At 42.4% G+C, this 19,961-nt stretch overlaps 1 protein-coding gene across 1 annotated transcript in view; it reads right to left on the reverse strand.

The window, feature by feature from the left end:
• Positions 1–833: 833 nt before the first annotated feature.
• Positions 834–19,961, reverse strand: part of PTPN9 (protein tyrosine phosphatase non-receptor type 9) — an 80,012-nt gene continuing 60,884 nt past the window's right edge. The window contains exons 8-13 of the mRNA XM_082855092.1: positions 16,724–16,817; positions 11,512–11,578; positions 5,708–5,786; positions 4,348–4,498; positions 3,719–3,926; positions 834–2,694 (exon numbers count right to left, since the gene is read on the reverse strand). Coding sequence (XP_082711218.1) covers positions 2,480–2,694; positions 3,719–3,926; positions 4,348–4,498; positions 5,708–5,786; positions 11,512–11,578; positions 16,724–16,817 — 814 coding nt within the window. The 3' untranslated portion in view covers positions 834–2,479. The remainder of the gene's footprint in view (positions 2,695–3,718; positions 3,927–4,347; positions 4,499–5,707; positions 5,787–11,511; positions 11,579–16,723; positions 16,818–19,961) is intronic.

Below are 19,961 nucleotides of genomic sequence, written 5' to 3' on the forward strand. Positions count from 1 at the left end.
CAGAACTGCTCCAACTGCACAGGTGTCACTGGCCAACAGGGAGGAGCTACACAGCATGGGGAGTGGTCCTACGTGGACAAAGCTTCTGGTTCTACTCTGAGAGAGAGATGCAAATGACTCAAGATCTTCCCACAAAGGTACCAGTGTAACCAAATGTATGGGGTTTCCCTGGGAGAATGACCCCTCTGGTACCCTGCAGACTTGAGGACCTGTACCAGGAGGTCCTATCTGGGAGAATCAGTCACCAACTCTGTCAGAAACCCTTCTTGTCTATTACATACAGATCTAGTCAAGATCAACTACCTGGAAGTTAAGAACTGTCTATACCTTGAATAGAACATTAAAAAAACTCATTTCCAAAGAGAAAACACTATCTCGATCTTTGAGATAGCAATGCAGTAAAGAGGCCAAAGCTCTGTAAGCAGACCAGCCTGAGCTCCAGTTCTAGAGCTGGACCTGCTAAACCTTACCTTCACTGTAACCCTCTGTACCTTACCTTTCTCATCTACACAGAAACAGAAGGCAGGGAGAGTAACATCTCACTGGATTGTTGTGAGGTTTAAATGAGGTAATGGGGGGGAAAGCACCAAACACAGCGATTGGCACTTGGCAAGCAGTCAACTGGTGCTGGTTCCCTTTGTCTGCCCAGAGCTGGGCCATGGCCTTGGGCAAGATGGGCAGCTCTCAGAACTGAAAGGCTATGAGGCCTTGGGTTCCTCCCTGCCTCCCCATCCCTCCCAGACCAGCTCTTGGAGCCCCTCCTCACCTTCCCAGCCCCAGACTGCTACTAAATTGATGAAGCTAAAAGGATTTGATCATGTCGGTATATTTATATGTAAATACAAAACTGTATCGCTGTAAGATATCGAATATGAACATTACAATTATTTTCTGAATCTGACTCAGTCCATTGACGTTAAATACAAAATGAAAAGATTGTAAAAATAAGAATATATACATTCAAAAAGCTTATTACAGTATAAAATTATTGAGGTCTGATCAGCTGCCAACCTCATCTGTGATAGGGGAAGAAGTTTTAGGGGTTCCTGGGATTTTCTTGGGAATGTGGAATGCTGGGAGTCTTGATTCCATCCCTGGCGTATCAGGCTAGGTAGGCCGGGAGCAGACAGGGACAGGTTGAATGAATAGGGGGAAAACAGTGATTGCAGGGGACTGCTTCACCCAGACAGGGGTTAAGCTTTTGATTGACACAGAACCCACCCAGCTTGAGCTCCAGGGTCTGGCAGGCTAGAGGCAAGAAAGAGATGGGCATATGAGTGGACAGGGCCAAGCTGCATAAGAAAAAGAACACTCTAGCAAAAGAAAAAGGGGCCCCAGCTCATTCTCTCAGGGAGGGAGTCTCATGGTGTGTAGTTTCTTCTCTCTCACACGTGGGCCCCCTCTCTCTCCTTCTAAGACTGCGTACCGATTGCTTTTGGCTCTGGCTGCTCAGCGAATTCATCTCTGCCCAGATCCCAATCCCCAAGGGACAGGGAGAGGGGAGAGAGGGTCTGGAGTCACAGTGGCGGTCTATTCCCAAAATTGGCAAAGTAAACGGAGGAAAAACCATTAGATAAGGGCAATCCATGCTGAATTAAACCAGTGTCACCACAAACCAGTATTCTTGGCTCCAACAGGCAGCATCCTGGAGAGAGATAAGTCATTATATAAGGATGAGGGCCTGTGGCAGGAGCATGGAAAGTGGATGTGTGTGTGTGTCCTCTTCCACCACTCTGCGGTCTGACAACAGGCAACATGATCCCCAACCCCAGCTCGTCCAGGATAAACAGTAGGATCCAAAAAGCGAGGAGTCCTGAACTGCAACAAGAAGCCCCAGGAACTTCTACAAAGGAGTATCTCTGTGTATATGTATTTATAGAATACGACCATATTATCACATACAGTATATATTATATACACACGTACGTATGGACTCATACACATAAGTGCACATACACACACGCACACACAGAGAATGACAGAAAAGACTGGAATACACGCCCTAGGTATAAACGTGCTTGGCACTCAGGACGTTCTCTAGAATATGTAACTTGGTCAAGCTCTCTGGGAAGGAGGCGGATGCTCACCAAACCTCCCCATGAAATCCTAGCAAAGGGAAGGAATGGAAAGAGACCTTGAGAAGGAGAATGGCATTGGGGAAGGGGGGAGGGAGGTTCCTTCCCCACTTACCTCGGGGCCCCTGGCAAAAATCGATAGCCACAATTTGGTTTTAATAAGGCACAGTTCGATAGCAGGTGCTAGGAATTAAGAACACATTGCTGCTGGCCCTTTCTGGTGGCAATTTCACCACATCTATCTAGCCAAAGGGAAAGGCTGCCTTGCGTGCACGCGTGCGCCGGGAGACACGAGAAAGAGGTTGGTCCATGGCTTCAGTGTAACTGATGGCAACCTATAGGCTCAGCGGTGTCCAGGGTAGTTTAAGGAAGTCTGGGCAGCAGATAGGAGGCTCGTGGGACAGTTACTGACCCTCCATGGCCAGGAGGTTGTGGCTGGAGGGCACCATGCCCTCCCTCTCTGCAAACTCCAGGATTGCCTTGTAGCAGAAATAGTACTGCTCAGGGGTCTGGATGCTGAAGGCCCTCTGGGTCCTCATGCGGGACACCGTCTGGAACACATTTAGGGTGCCAAGCTCCTCCAGCTGTGCCAGGCAGATGTCCAATGAACAGAAGGTACCTGAAGGAAGGAAGGAAGTGGTCATACCTGATCTACCTCTCCTCTTTCCCTCCCTCTACCAAATAACCCAGGCAGGATTGGATGAATGAATTCAATGGCAAGGTGCCTCATGGCAGGAGGCCAGTTGGCCTTAGGCCTGAAAGCGATCAAGGAGGAGGTCACAGGGAGTGTTGAAGGCCAGAGAAATGAGAAGGCCTCTTGTCTCTCAGGACATATATGGGGGTAATAGGAAGAGTAGGTGGGAAGGTGACAGAGGGACTTCTTTTTTTTTTTTTTTGCAGTACGCAGGCCTCTCACTGTTGTGGCCTCTCCCGTTGCGGAGCACAGGCTCTGGACGTGCAGGCTCAGCGGCCACGGCTCACGGGCCCAGCCGCTCCACGGCATGTGGGATCCTCCCGGACTGGGGCATGAACCCGTGTCCCCTGCATCGGCAGGCAGACTCTCAACCACTGCGCCACCAGGGAAGCCCCAGAGGGACTTCTTGCTTCAATCCCAGACAGACAGAATGACAGCACTCCCACACCTGGGCCCGAATTTTCAGAATCCACAACTTCTCCACAGAGACCTATCACAAACCTATTCTTCCTTTCTCCCAAAGGGACCTCTGAACTAGAAGGCCAACAGTCCCTGCAATGTACATCCCCTTAAGGCAAAAGCTGCTAACTGGTTCCAGAATGGAGAGCACGGTCCAGGGTGGAAAGCTCCCCAGGGAAGGGTATGGGAAGAAAGCAACAGCCCAGCTGAAGCTCTCTGGGACACCCAGGTGACAGTGATGGGATCAGAAGATAATCATGCTGATGGGATGTATAAAGCATCAAACCCCTAGAGGACTTGGCTTGTGAAGTATATATTCTGGCCAGTACACCTAACACTAGGGATACTAAAAGGACATTAAAGAGGAATTTTTCATGGTAATTCACCACCAATGGATCAAATACTCACATTCTGGCAACTAAGAGCTTTGTTATTCCTCCCCCACCCTTAGTGCCTCTGGATGCTCCAAGAGCTGCATCAGGTGCATTACCTGTCCTGCCAATGCCTGCACTGCAATGGACCACAATGGGTGGCTCAGGGCACTGCCCTTTGGAGCGTGCTCCCATGCTGCTGACGGCCAGCCTTTGCTGGTTCCTGACGGCTCTCAAGAAATCAATAAGGGAAGCTGCCGAGGAAGGGACACCATAATCTGGCCAACTCAGGAACTGAAAGTGGGTCACGTGGCGTTTCTGCCGTTCCTTGGATGAAAAAAGAAGCAAAAGTTAATGAGGTCATTTCTCCTTGCCTCTGACTACCTTTGGCTTTTCCAGATTCTCAACCCTCTGGAATTGCTATCACCAAGGTTCCTATCACCCTCAACTTTCTCCACAATTGCTTCCCTATGAACACAAAGGAAAGATTAAATGTCTGGAGAGGGCAGAATTCCTATATTATATGATCCAGATTTCTTACGTTATAAAAAGTTTCATTCCTAAGTAATGCCACTGTTGTGTTGAGACAATATGGCTATTCTGGCTCTGAGTCGAATATCCTGATCTTGTTTCCAGAAGAATGGAAGTAACTTATAAGCTCCCTGGAATCCTGCCTATTCCCTTTGGAGATTTTCTTTACAGTAAAGGTTTTCCCCCAGCTTCAAAAGAGTGAGAAAATAAAATTTACCTCTGTGTTGTGAATTTCTAGCGTTGTTTTCTTATAATGGTTCATATTCTCCACGCCTAGATTGGTCACTGTGAGGAAGCCAAATCGGATCCGAGAGTCTTTTTCTAAAGGCCAGTATTGGCCACACTTTCTCCTGCCGCCCTCCTCAAAGCTGAAGACACACAGAGAAAGATAAGCCTTCCATCCTTCTTCTCCACAGCAACAACTCTGCTCTACCCATGATCTGCTGTACCCTTAGGCAGAAATGTCATCTCTTGCATTGCTTCTGTCTAATCTATCCCCTTGCTTCTTGGCAGAAAAAGGAAACCTTCATTCTAAACAGATGTAACAACAGCTAAATTTTCTGCATGTACTCATTCAGTGGACATTTACTGAGCACCAGCTACATCCATTTGGTCCCTTTCCTGATACCTCTTGGTACTCCTCACATATCTGGCATAAATACTGGGTGTACAAAGAAAGACAGTAGAGAAAATATGGTGGGCCAGGTCGAACTCCCTGCCCTATATCTCAGTTACTGTTCATTCTCTTCCCCAGTGAGAGCCCTTGGCTGATAGAGGAGTGGGAAAGGCACAGTTCCTGGGATGCCAACAGGAGGTTTATGTAAAGGCCTAAAGTCCACCTCACTACTCTTCAGTGGCTCCAAGGTACTCCAAGGTGGTACTTCTTCCACTACCTCCCCTCCAAATCAAAGGTGGCTTGTAACAGTGCCATGAGGAAGGGACCTGAGCAAACATTCTCATTAATTTTTTTCTCCTCATCTGAAATGGGTTATAATTATCATAATGATAATGAAGATACTCATGAAATATTAATTCCTAAAGTTTTGGCAGATACGTACACAAAAATTTCAAAAATATTCCTTTCGTCAGGAGCTTCCTGCCTGACCTATTATGTTTCACATCTCTTTTTTTCAAGATCTCCTACAGGTGGAAATATGAACAAGAAGAAAAATGGTCAAAAGTAGCAGGGAAAGGGAGAACTAAGGGGAACTGGTAATTCAGAAGCCAGGAAGACGGCTGACCTTTGGAAGTAGGGAGCAGACTAAAAGTAAATTGCTCCATGTTTCCCAATGTTTCCTCTAGTAGTTAAGGCCAGGACCTCAGGATAGGCTGTAACTGGCACAGGGTCACCAGAGCCATGGATTAAAGCTTCGACAAGTTAGATCTATCAATCTCCACCATACCCTGGCTCTGTTAACTCTGGGTCAGCTAAGAAAAAAGCTAAGACATCTCAAACTCTTTGCCATGGCTTTCCTAATCCTCATTGTTTCTAAGAGCTAAACTCCCCTCTAGAATCACCCATGCTTGGGGATGGGGGAGGGGGGGAAGTGCAATGGGTAGAAAAGGGATGAACTCACCGGGTGGTCATGACAATCACCAAGACTTTTTGCTCCCATACCATGAGCCAGAAATCACGATAGGTATTCTCCAAAGGGCCTACAATGAAAGTAGAAGACAAGGAACGTGACCCTGGGAAGCTCTTCTTTCCTTCTTAGGCTCTTCTGTTTTTTCCCAACTACTAACTCCAAAGCACATACGCTGGCTCCCTGCCTTTTTGACTATATCCCTGCTATTCAGGGTGGTCCTTGGGCAAGCAGCACCAGCATCGTATGGGAGAGTATTAGAAATGCACAATCTGCATTTTAACAAGATTCCCAGGTAAAATTGTAGGTAGGCTACAGTTTGAGAAGCATTGCTACATATCCTCTTAGAGCCTCATCAACAGGGCTTCAGCTATCACATCCAGACTGAGAGTGTCAACTGTGCACATGTCTCTAGCTGCTTTCACCTCACCTAAGCCTATAATCACCAGTTGCCTACTAAACCATTCCCCTTCCATGTCCCCTCATCCATCTCCTCAGACCCCGCATGTTTGCAATTCAGTCTCCTCCTTCAAAATTAGCTTTCTCTCTCTACTTTCTCAACTCTGTTAACAGTACTGGCATTCTTAAATGACTCAGTCTCAAAAAGTTGGAGTCAACTCTGACTTACCCATTTCTTTCATCTCCCAGAAACAGACACCAAGTCCTAGATTTTTTTTGCCTTTGGAATGTTTTTGGTTTTTACCCTTTTGCCCCTATCCTGGTCATCCTGCCGAAATTCACTGCCACAAAGACCATATCATCTTTTGTCTGAGTTCCTGTAGTACCATCTTGGTTTACTTTTCTGAATAGGAATTTTTCTTCCAGTCTATTCTGGATACCCTTGCCAGTTTAATCTTTCTAAAAAATTGCTTCATCACAATATAGACACACAATCGCACTTCTGCCTCTATTCCTTTGTTCACATTCTCTCACCTCCATTGCCATTGGACTTTCTACCCATTTTCTGTTTTTTTTTCTTCCGGTTTTATTGAGCTATAATTGGCAAACAGCACTGTGTAAGTTTAAGGTATAGAGAGCATAATGATTTGACTTATTTATATCATGAAATGATTACCACAATAAGTTTAGTGAACATCCATCATCTCATATAAATACAAAATTTAAAAGGAAAAAAAAAAACTTTTTTCCTTGTGATGAGAACTCTTAGGTTCTACTTTCTTAACAGCTTTCACGTATAACACACAGCAGTGTTAATTATATTTATCACACTGCGCATTACATCCCTAGTACTTATTCAGCTTATATCAATAAATTTGTACCTTCTGACTGCCTTCATCCAATTTCCCCCTCCCCCCAACCCCTGGTAACCATAAATATGATCTCTTTTTCTATGAGTTTGTTTTCAAAGTATAATTGGCCTACAACACTACGTTAGTTCCCAGTGTACAACATACAGGGATTTATATGTTTTTCGATATTTCTATACACTGCAAAATGATCAACACTCTACCCATTTTCAAGTGCTGCCTCTTCCTTAAAGCTTTTTCTTAACACCACATTCCTTTTTTTAAAAAATTATTTATTTATTTATTTATGGCTGTGTTGGGTCTTCGTTGCTGCACGTGGGCTTTCTTCTAGTTGTGGCAAGTGGGGGCTACTCTTCGTTGCAGTGCGTGGGCTTCTCATTGCGGTGGCTTTTCTTGTTGCAGAGCACGGGCTCTAGGCGCGCGGGCTTCAGTAGTTGTGGCGCATGGCTCAGTAGCTGTGGCTCACAGGCTTAGCTGCTCCGCGGCATGTGGGATCTTCCCGGACCAGGCTCAAACCCGTGTCCCCTGCGTTGGCAGGCGGATTCTTAACCACTGCGCCACCAGGGAAGCCCCAACACCACATTCCTTGTAGGGCTTCCTCTCATCTCAGCTCTTGATGGCACATCTGGATCAAAACATCTTAACCATTTAATGTATATGGTCTTACATCAGTCATTTTACTTTGTGAGAAGTAATCATATCTCAGGCAAACATGGTGCTGAGGGCAAGGGCTATGTCATCAACTACTCCTTTTAGAGTTAGAATCTGTACAGGGCTGGGCACTCAGCAGGAACGTTGAAGATGCCTGTGAGCCAATAACTCCCTTTCAATCAAGTGAGTAACAACTGAGGATAATTCCTTGTACTTCCCCAGTGCTTTTTTCTCCTTTGCTTTCAGGGAAGCAGGGCACTACCAAGGGCTGATTTTGTCGTGGAAATCTGCTAATTGCACTACCATTTTTGCTGAAGTCTCTTAGGAAGCACTAACATTTTATGATACTAGAATTCCCTCTTTGCAGAAGTGGACACTCCCAGGAGCATGTGAAGTCTTGGAAACAAGCTAAATGTCTAACAAGAGAGGATGTTAAATTTTGGCATACCCCCAAATTTAAGCAGTCCATAAAGGTGATATTATAAGATTTGTATTTTTGCTATGGAAAGGTATCCACAAGACAACCATCAACAGAAAAAAGAGATAATGTACAGAAAAAGCCCATTTTGTTAGATAGTTTATATGTCCATATCTATTTGTACGCACAGAATGAGGTTTAGAAGGAGATGCTGCAAAATGTTAACATTTTCTCTGGGTCTCTGGGTTATGAGTGATTTTCATCTTCATTTTCTACAATGGACATGGCATTACCATAGCATGCATGTCAAGAAGATAATAAAAACACCCTTTCCCCACCTCTGACTCTTAGCCTTGTTCACATCGCACTATACTGCATCACAGCAGCTCTCATATACTTTATTTTCCACATTCAAACCACTGGCAAAATTGGTGTTGCCAATCAGAGCACCTGATAATACCACTTAGACTCAAGGCTAGATGGAGAAGGGTCATAATTTCCTCAAAGGCATAAAAGAGAGATTTAAAAGGGAAAGTTACACTTCCCAGGTTAGATTCTTTAACAGTAGACTTCTGCGAAGAAATAAAGTCAGCAGTTTATGCTGACATGGATGAAACAATCCACTAACCTGGCTTGCAAGGACTTTTGAATCAAACAGACATGTGCCCAATCCTGTCTGTGTCACTTACTAGCTGTGTGACCCAAGGTCACCTAATCTCTTTGGGCTTGTTTGTTCGTGGATTAATAAACCTTCCTTGCAGAGTGTCTATAATAATTAGATGGTGATTATATATCTAATATATAATAGATACTTTCAATAAATGACAGATATTATTAGAAATATTATGAATAAAAATCAGAATACTGAACACAGCCAAGAAGGTTAACCAGACAAACCAAACCAGCCTTCTCAACATCACAGGATCCCATTTTCCAGTCCTAACAGAGTGCTGATGCCTTCTGAAGATGATCAGTGTTTAACTCAAGAAATCCTCTTTCTCATACTCCTGGATGAGCTGCTTCTCCTGCACAGGGCCTTCAGAGCCAGCCTAAAGGATTCAATCCCTGGATTCTGCAGAACTAGCAACTCTAAGAAGTGCCCTTGCCTTCTAAACCTGGAGAGAGGAGCATTCTGAGACCCTTAGAGTCAATCCTTACCCTCCATAAGCCCATCCATGCCACGGTCATCCTCCTCAACAAAGTCCTACTCTCAGGCAGATCACATCCTAATCTATACCTGCCCAAAATCTTTCCTGATAGTTCTCTTATTTGTTCCTAGGGTCTTGAAAGGACTTGTTGGAGAGAGTAGTCCCTCCTAAGGGACAAACAATAAATCTGTGACCATCAGACCAATTACAATATACCAAGAATCCAAAGGTCCTTTTCCCTTTTCTTCTCCCTCAACTTCTATTTTGAAAAATCTGAAACCTACAAAAAGTTGAGGGGCTTCCCTGGTGGCACAGTGGTTAAGAATCTGCCTGCCAATGCAAGGGACACGGGTTCGATCCCTGGTCTGGGAAGATCCCACATGCCTTGGAGCAACTAAGCCCGTGCGCCACAACTACTGAGCGTGCGCTCTAGAGCCCGCGAGCCACAACTACTGAGCCCACGTGCCCCAACTACTGAAGCTTGCGCGCCTAGAGCCCATGCTCCACAACAAGAGAAGCCACCGCCATGAGAAGCCTGCTCACCACCACGAAGAGTAGCCCTCGCTCGCCACAACTAGAGAAAGCCCGTGCGCAGCAACGAAGACCCAACACAGCCAAAAATAAATCAAAAAAAAAAAAAAAAAAGTTGAAAGAACGGTACAACGTACTCATACATTCTTTAGCTCGAAAGCTATCATTTTTGGCTATCGTTTTGCAAAGCCTGCTTCTCTATATATACACACACATATTTTCTCTTTTACTGAACTATTTAAGTTTCAGACATTATGACATTTCACTCCTAAATACTTGAACACGTATTTAGAAGAACAAGAACATTCTCCTGTAGAACAATACCATTATCACACTGCAGCAATTAAACATTAATACAATAATATTATCTAATACACAGTCTCCAACTGTCCCAATAGTTTGTCCTTAACAAATTTTTTTCCAAATTGAGTTTGCAAGTATGGATGACACACTGCCTTTGGTTATCAATGTCTCTTTAGTCTCCTTTAATCCAGAACAGTTCCCTGTCTTTTTTTTTCCCCATGGCATTAACTTTGAAAAGTCTAACCCAGGTCTCTAGTATGTTCCACAATCTGGATTTGTCAGGTTTGTCTCTCATTATTAGATTCAGACTTAAAAACTGGCAACAGGACTTCCCTGGTGGCACAGTGGTTAAGAATCCGCCTGCTAATGCAGGGGACAGGGGTTCAAGCCCTGGTCTAGGAAGATCCCACATGCTGCGGAGCAACTAAGCCCGGGCGCCACAGCTATGGAGCCTGCGCTCTACAGCCCACGAGCCACAGCTACTGAGCCCACATGCCACAACTAAAGCCCGCGCGTGTAGAGCCCGTGCTCCACAACGAAGAGTATCCCCCACTAGCTGCAACTAGAGAAAGCCTGCACGCAGCAACAAAGACCCAATGCAGCCAAAATTTTAAAAAATAAATAAATTTATTTTAAAAACCCCAAAAAACTGGCAACATACAACACAGGTTATGTTGTGTAGTTCTCACTATACCACAACAGGAGGCATATAATATCTATTTGTCCATTATTGGTGATATTAAGTGTGATCACTTGGTTAAGGAGGTATCCGCCAGATCTCTTGCTGGCCATATTCCACAACGGTCAAAGGGCCTTAATTCCATATGATGGCCTGTCATGTCCTCCTATGTTGTGATTTCTCACCACCCTCTTTGAAGAAAACCTGGTATTCTCCTTGAGATGGCAAAAAACAGGTCAGGAGTAGTACTAGGGCCCACAAGAATATTAACAGAGGCTCCATCTGAAATCCTCCTAGAGCGCCCAATACTTCACTGTCAGACCTAGCAAAGACTATCCATGTCAGAGACTGCTGGCGTGCTCTGTGATGGTACAGGGACCAGCAAAAGCCTCTTAAGCCAGCAACACCCATTCATAGACTGAACTCAATCTCTGGGAAGTTCCATTGCCATTCCTTAATGTCCTACTTGACATAAAGAGCATCTCACTGCCCAGTGAACTCTGATGTCCCATTCCCTTGGGTTGGCAACACTAAGACACAGTCCAAAAACTTGTAGTGATGTTGTGTGTTCAAATCTCTAGTTTATCTCTATGCAGTGAGTTTCCAGGCACATCTGGTACAGAAACTCTACACCTCTCATCTGCCTTCCTCAGTAACCCTCAATCTTTATGAAAGGCCAGGATCTAGTGGCTGCAACATCACCTCAAGCTACCATTTCCTTTAAAAATTATGCTATCATCTGATGCCAACAATCACAGGTAGATGACACAAAACCAATTTGTGAGGGGCAGACTACTTACCTTGTGTCCCAATGTAAGCATTCTTCTGTTTGTAGCCATCCATGAAACTGGCATTGATGTAATCTGTCTAATGATAAAAAGGAAATATCGTTGCAGCTGTGTGGGATATACCATTTGGGTAGGAAAATGATGTACTAAGTAAATAAAACTCAAGGTATGAATTTTCTCTTTTTGTCACGCAGAAAACGAGGAGTGAAAGGACCAATTCAAAACCTCACTTCCACAAATGTTACTGGGACAAGTGTATATCCACATGCAGAAAAAAATGAAGCTTACCCCTTCCTCACATCATATACAAAAACTCACTCAGGAAATTCCGTGGCGGTCCAGTGGTTAGGACTCAGTGCTTTCACTGCTATGGTCTGTGTTCACTCCCTGGTCATGGAACTAAGGTTCTGCAAGCCGCACAGCGAGGCCAAAAAAACCCCCCAAAAAACAAAAACAAACAAACAAAAAACCTAACTCCAAATGGATCACAGACCTAATGTAAGAGCTAAAACTATAAAACTCTTAGAAGAAAACATAGGATTAAATATTTGTGACCTTGGGTTAGGCAAAGCCTCCTTAGATATGACACCAAAAGCACAAGCAACAAAAGAAAAAACAGATAAATTGAACTACATTAAAACTGAAAACTTTTGTGCTTCAAAGGACACCATCAAGAAAGTGAAAAAACAGGGGATTTCCCAGGTGGTCCAGTGGCTGAGACTCTGCGCTCCCAATGCAGGGAGCCTGGGTTCGAGCCCTGGTCAGGGAACTAGATCCCATATGCACGCAGCAACTAAAGATCCCGCATGTCACAACTAAGACCCAGTGCAGCCAAAATAAATAAATATTTAAAAAAAGAAAAAAAGAAAGTGAAAAACCCACCCACAGAATGCACACATTTGATAAGGGATTTGTATCTAGACTATATAAAGAACTCCCACAAATAAATAGTAAAAAGACAACTCAGTTTTAAAATGGGCAAAGAATCAGAATAGCCATTTTTCCAAGATGATATATAAATGGCCAATGAGCAACGTGAAAAGTTGCTCAACATCATTAGTCATCAGGGAAATGCAAATCAAAACCACACTGAGATATACCACTTCACACTCACTAGAATGGCTACAGGTAAAATATAATAACAAATATTGGCAAAGATGCAGAGAAACTGGAACCCTCATACACTGCTAGTGGTAATGTAAAATGGTGCAGTCACTTTGGAAAACCGTCTGGCACTTCCTCAAAAGGTTAAACACAGAGCTACCATATGACCCAGGAATTCCACTCCCAAGGGAAATGAAGACACAGATGTAAACAAAAAAACCTCATAAACAAATATTCACAGCAGCATCATTCATAATAGCCAAAAAATGGAAACAATTCAATTGTTTATCAACTAATGAATGGGTAAATAAAATGTGGTATATATCATACAATGGAATATTATTTAGCAATAAAAAGGAGTGAAATACTGATACATGCTACAACATGTATGAACCTTGAAAACACGCTGAGAGAAACCAGACACAAAGGGCCATATATTGTATGATTCTATCTATGTGAAATGTCCACAATGGGCAAAAAGAGTGGACAAAAAGTAGGTGGGTTTGGGGGAAATGGGGAGTGACTACCAAGGCGAGTTTCTTCTTTAGGTGATAAAATGTTCTAAAGTTGATTGGGGTGATAATTGCATGACTCTGAGAATATATTAAAAACCAATGACTTGTACACTTTTAATGAGTGAACTGTATGGTATGTGGATTATATCTCAGTAAAGCTGTTATTTACAAAAAAGGAGTTCATTAGGACTTGTAGCACTACAGCTCAGAACCAAAACCAAAAGGCAGGCAAGCCAAGCAACATAAGCGGGAACACCTGTCCATGCGGTGACACACAAAAGGGAAAGTGTGACTGGAGAAGGAAGAAAGCTATACCTCACAGCTAGGACCATCAACAGCATGGGCCAAACGGGCTCCATTACTGCCTAAATTAACACAAAGCAAAAAGCCACACACATTCAGAAGAGTCTCAATGAATAGCTCCTGACTCACTCTCTTCTGCGGGCCTTTTCCCACCTCCCAATGTCCTTGGTCTTATTTACATCATTAGCCATCAGGGAAATTAAATAGGATATGGAGGGTTACAGGAGGACAAAAGTAAAAAAGCTTCAACAGCAAACTAGGGAAAATCCATACTCCACTCCACTCTAGAGAGATGGGAATGACTCCCCATCAACCCTTTCTCCACTGGGTTCCAACACTTGGAGGACAGTCTGAACTGTCAGTACCACAAAGCCACCCTAAGAAAACATCTCCAGGGAGTTCCCTGGCGGTCCAGTGGTTAGGACTTGGTGCTTTCACTGCCGTAGGCCCGGGTTCAATCCCTGGTAGGGGAACTAAGATCCTGCAAGCTACACGGCTCGGCCGAAAAAAAAAAAACATCTCCATCTCATGGTCAAACCCATGTTATTTGGATATATGTCCATTAGATAGTCAGTCTACCAACTTATCCTCCCCCTAATTATTTATTCAAGAGTTTCCTGCTCTGTTCTTCTCCCACAGCAACTGGTATTGACCTCATACTACTAGTGTTCTACCCTGACTTGGACACCTTCACTGAGCTAATGGATCATCTGCAGCAGACCCAGAAAGCTAAAAGTCTCACTCACCCCAACCAGGCTTCTCAATCCAGGGCCCACCCATAGTCAGCCAAAGCCCATCCCCTGTTCAGCCTGGCACATTCAAATGGTATACACTGCAGGACCCAGGTGAGAAGGCATAGAAAAGTACGAAGGATTTACCTGGTACATGCCAATCAACATATTATATAAGTAATATATGAGCTGTTACTCTTGGAGCTACCTTCATGCTTTGAAAAGAAATGCCACCTATTTAAAGGAGACATTTCTTTATAACTAAGGATACCAGCTCTTAGCATCCTTGTCTCTGAGAGCACTGGGAATTAAAATCAGCAATATCAGAAGAATCATTACATATTAAAAACTGAAAATGACCTCAGAGATAAAGTATAGACTTAGGGGCAAACTGAAATAGTAGGAAGAAACACAGCATGCACATTATGTTATGGGCCAGGTTCAACTGAAACTGGACTAACGGCTTTGTAATTCCAGGTGAAATCTGTTGAACAATTCACTAATAAACCTGAATCCTCCACTTATTGTGGAAATAAAGGCTATACCAATATTTGTAGTAATGAGAGGGACTATAACTCAAGCGATGAACTTCAGATTAATTACAGGATGACTAGAATAGTCTCCTGGTACACTGGGATTCACTCATTCATTCACAAATAATTTACTGAATGTCTGATACATGCCAGTCACTGTTCTAGGTCTTAGAGACAAAGTAGTCAACAAGACATACATTCAGATTATCTCTGACTCCAGAGCCCCAACTCAACTAAGATGATCTTAATAATACTGGTGAATTTGCCTTCAGTCAGCCAGACTCTTAGCTAATGCCACTGCAGGAAAACCCTCTGTAAGGATCCTAGACAGGATTATGAATTCAGTTTATGTGCTTGAAACACTAGGGTCAAAAGAGATTAAAACCATGATCCTAGGGTACTGACTCATGTACCATACATACCCAAATATAAGGCAATGATGTTCCTAAGAATTATCCTCCAGAAAAAAGGGGGGATATAACAAGTCCCTATACTGTGTCATGTTAAGGGGCACTATTTAAACTCCTTTTAAATAGTGAACAGCAACCTCAATCAATGCTGTTTTTTGATGTGTACAGAGGTCACCAGACAGAACTGTTGTATCGGAAGGAAAAAGAAGAAATGTAACACCTATTTAATTGTTGACCTCAAAATTCTTAAGTGTTGGATGCTGCTGTAAACAAGTTATAATAAAGAGGACTTTAAAAAGGTATAAGTAAATGATAATGCTACAGAGGATGCATGAGATACAGGATGAATGAAAAGAAAAAACTGTGCTAATGTTATGCTAATAGACTTTTCTGACTTAGAATAAACTTTCCAGTGACAATACTAGGCACTTAAAAAAGGAAATAAAAATGACGTGTTCTGGAAAACTGTGTTCGATTGACTCAAAAAGTAGCTCAAATGAGGACAAAGAAACTGATGTTAAAGGTGTATGTGAAAAGTTTGAATAACTTTTCACTAAATATCTCTACTAAGTACATGAGATTTTTAATATGCACAGACATGATCAAATTAATACATTAAATAATAGAGGCATCTGACCAATTTATCTCTATCCCTATATATTTATGTATACACTAGTTGTCCAAAATTTTTGTCAGATCTTCTAGATGGAAAAATCAGAGGTCACTTTTTTCTTTTAAGAGTTGGATTTCTTTCTTTTTTTTTTTTTTTAATATTTATTTATTTGGTTGCCCTGGGTCTTAGTTGCGGTATGCAGGATCTAGTTCCCCGACCAGGGATCGAACCCAGGCCCCCTGCATTGGGAGCGTGGAGTCTTAATCACTGGACCACCAGGGAAGTCCTAGAGGTCACTTATAACGAGAGTCGCCTGGTATTGACGCATATACACTCACCAGTATGGTGGATGACATGACTATGACTTTATTAGGAGTAAAAGGCAAAATAATTGAACATTTATCAAGCACCTACAGTAATATGCCAAACTTTGTGCTATCAGCATGTACATAAAATATTTCATTTAATTTCTACTTAGTACTGTGAGATGGGCACATAGGGACTTGTGTATGCTAATAACTAGTATGTAGCCTAAAACTAAAACCTTGAGGCTGCTCTGGTGGCGCAGTGGTTAAGAATCCGCCTGCCAATGCAGGTGACATGGGTTCCAGCCCTGGTCCAGGAAGATCCCACATGCTGCAGAGCAACTAAGCCCGCGAGCCACAACTACTGAGCCCTCGTGCCACAACTACTGAAGCCCGCGCACCTAGAGCCCCTGCTCTGCAAGAAGATAAGCCACTGCAATGAGAAGCCTGTGCACCGCAACAGAGCAGCCCCTGCTCACCGCAACTAGAGAAAGCCCACGCGCGGCAACGAAGACCCAACGTAGCCAAAAATAAATAAATAAATTTAAAAATATATATATATATATATAGAGTTTAAAAAAATAAAACTCAAACCTTCTCTCTCTGGCTTAGAGTCCATGTTCTTTCTACTACAGTATTAGTAAGTTTCACTTTGGAAGAGGCTTAAATTTCCCTCAGTGCTCCTAAAAGGATGGCATTTATCTTTCTACCTGAGCGTGGCCGCTTCGTTTTGTCAGCTTCACTCTAGTTTGGTCCAGGCAGGGTACATCCCCATAGCGGTTCTTCTCTAGGTTTCCTGGAGACCTGAAGGAAATGAAACAAACTAAAATAAAGAAAAAAAAAAACAGCTACAAGAGTTGAAAATGGATGACAATGCAAGTGGAACTGAGTGCAAGTCAGGAGATTGTTGTCATTCATTACTTTTTCTTTTTGGTACTATTTGGTTTTGAAAAAATCATTTGCATACATATTGATTAAAAGCAAAAAAAAAACTTATAAAGACCACACATATAAAGTAATACTCTATATTGTTCATAGGTATGAATGTATATGTAACAGTATAAACAAAATGATCTGGTAGGAAACATACCACATTCATACTAGTGACTGCTTCTAGGGAATGAGGAGAACTGATGGTGAGGATTAGAAGGATTTCAACTTTACAATTAATTCTTTTATACAATAAAAAAGATGAAGCAAATCCAACAAAATGCTAAACACTGTCAGTACTAATGGGGTGATAGGAAATAATTGTTTGTCATGTTATGCTCTGTTCTTTTTCATATTTAAAAAAAAAAATTCCCGGACTTCCCTGGTGGCACCAGGGTTAAGAATCCACCTGCCGGGCTTCCCTGGTGGTGCAGTAGTTGAGAATCCACCTGCCAATGCAGGGGACACAGGTTCGAGCCCTGGTCCAGGAAGATCCCACATACCACGGAGCAACTAAGCCTGTGCACCGCAACTACTGAGCCTGCACTCTAGAGCCCGCAAGCCACAACTACTGAGCCTGCATGCCACAACTACTGAAGCCCACACACCCAGAGCCCATGTTCTACAACAAGAGAAGCCACCACAATGAGAAGCCTGCGCTCCACAACGAAGAATAGTCCCCGCTTGCTGCAACTAGAGAAAGCCTGCATGCCGCAATGAAGACCCAACGCAGCCAAAAATAAATAAATAAATTTATTAAACACAGTTTGAGTACTCTGTGGATTTAAAAAAAAAAAATCCTTCTTCCCACACAAATAAGCCCAGCTGATATTTTACAAAGTTCCAAGAACAATTCAATAAAAGGAATACTCTTTTCAACCAACAGTGCTGGAGTAATTAGATACCTATAGGGAAAAAAATTTGAACATCAACCTAAACCTTACACCTTACACTAAAGTTCATTCAAAATGGATCACAGACTTAAATTAAATGTAAAACATAAACTTATAAAAATTTTAGGAAAAAAAACGTAGAAAAATCTTTGGATTCTAGGGCTAGGCAATGTGTTCTTAGACTTGACACCAAGAGCATGATCCATACAAGGAATAACTGTTAAAGGAACTTCATCAAAATAAACTTCTGCTTCACAAGAGACCCAGAAGAGGATGAAAAAAAAAGCTACAGACTGGAAGAAAATATTCGCCAGTTTAAAAAATAATCCAAATAGAAAATGGGCAAAAGACATTTTACAAAGAGAATATACAGACGGCAAAGAAGCACATGAAAAGATGCTCAATATCATTAGATAGTAGGAAAATGTACATTAAAACCACAATTCTAATTTTAATTTAGGGATCTCATCACACACCTATCAGAACAGCTAAAATAAAAAACAGTGACAACACTGAACAATGGTGAGGATGCAAAGAAAATGCATCATTCATATATTGCTGGGAGGAATGCAGAAGGGTACAGCCACTCTGGAAAAGAGCTGGGCAGTTTTTCATAAAACTAAACACATAGTTACCATATGACCTATCAATCCCACTCTTGGACATTTATCCCAGAGAAATAGAAACCTATTTTCACACAAAACCTCGACACAAATGTTCAGAGCAGCTTTAATTGTAATAGAAACTGGAAACAACCCAGATGTCCTTCAACAGGTAAATGGTTAATTGGTTAACAGTTTGTACTGTGGTTCATCCATACCATGGAATATTACTCAGCAATAAAAAGGAACAAACTTGATACAAATAACAACTTGGGTGAATCTCCCAAGAATTCTACTGAGTGAAAAAAGGCAATCCCAAAAGTTTACACATAGCATGATTCCATTTATATAATAACATTCTTAAAATGATAAAATTATAGTAATGGAGAATTGATTAGTGGTTGCAGGGGCTAGGGATGGGGAGGGGTGGAATGGAGGTATGTGGTTATGGAATTCTGTATCTTGACTGCAGTTATGTATATACAAACTTACCTGTGTGATAAAAACTGTAAAGAACTAAATACATACACACACACTGAAACTGGGGAAATCTGAATGAGATTGGTGGATTGTATCAATATCCTGGTTGTGATATTATATTAAACTTCTGGGAGATGTTACCGTGGGATAGCTGTGGAAAGGGTACACATGATCTCTATTATTTCTTATAAATGCATGTGAATCTACAATCATCTCATAATAAAGTTAAAATTTAAAGTTGAATTTTTAAAAATCCTTTGAAAGGATGGTATAGGGGAGGAAAAAAAAGGGAAAGAAAGTCTCTTGGTCCACGGGCATCCTGGACAGCAGTGAATACTCTATCTACTTCTTAATCTAGAATTCCATGGGAAACAGTTTGTTCTGTGTAAGTAGTTCTACTGGAACTTGGTGTAAGACAGGGGCCTGAAGATGTTGAGGATTCTGGTTTCTAGTTCCTGAAGTGGGACGTTTTCATTGATTCAATAAATAAAGAGGCAAGATTGGGAAGTCCTTCCATAGGACTAGGACATATTCTCTGATTATAACACGACAGCTGGCTTGGGTGATGCAAGGAGCACAATCCAAACCCACTTTTTTAATGTGGGGAAGGGGAACCATTGTAGAAATGACACCTCAAGGACCCCTCAGTAGAAGCACCCAGAGCAGGGTCAGAAATACCCAGGACAAGTGTGCATCCTCTGCACTGGCTGGGAAAAAGACTGGATACATACAAGGGTCTTGAGCTGGTAGGGGTGAAACAGAGCTGTGTGGGAGAGAAGAATACTCTCCCCACATGATATATACTCTGCTTTCTCTCTCTCTTTTTTATTTCTTATTTTCCTTTGCATTCTTGTTCTGCTTATTGATTTTTTTTTTCTCAATTGCTTCTTCTCTCTTACTTCCCTTATTTGTTTCCTAACTCATTATTTTCCCTCTTTTTCTTCTCCTTTTCCCTCTTTCCTCACTCCCTGCATACCTTCTTTACAGCACACTGACTAAGCTGGACAGGAATTACAAGGGGAAAGAGGTACTCAGAGAATCAC

The sequence above is a fragment of the Leucopleurus acutus genome (assembly GCF_964270905.1).
Source record: "Leucopleurus acutus genome assembly, chromosome: 1".
NCBI classification, from domain to species: Eukaryota; Metazoa; Chordata; class Mammalia; order Artiodactyla; family Delphinidae; genus Leucopleurus; species Leucopleurus acutus.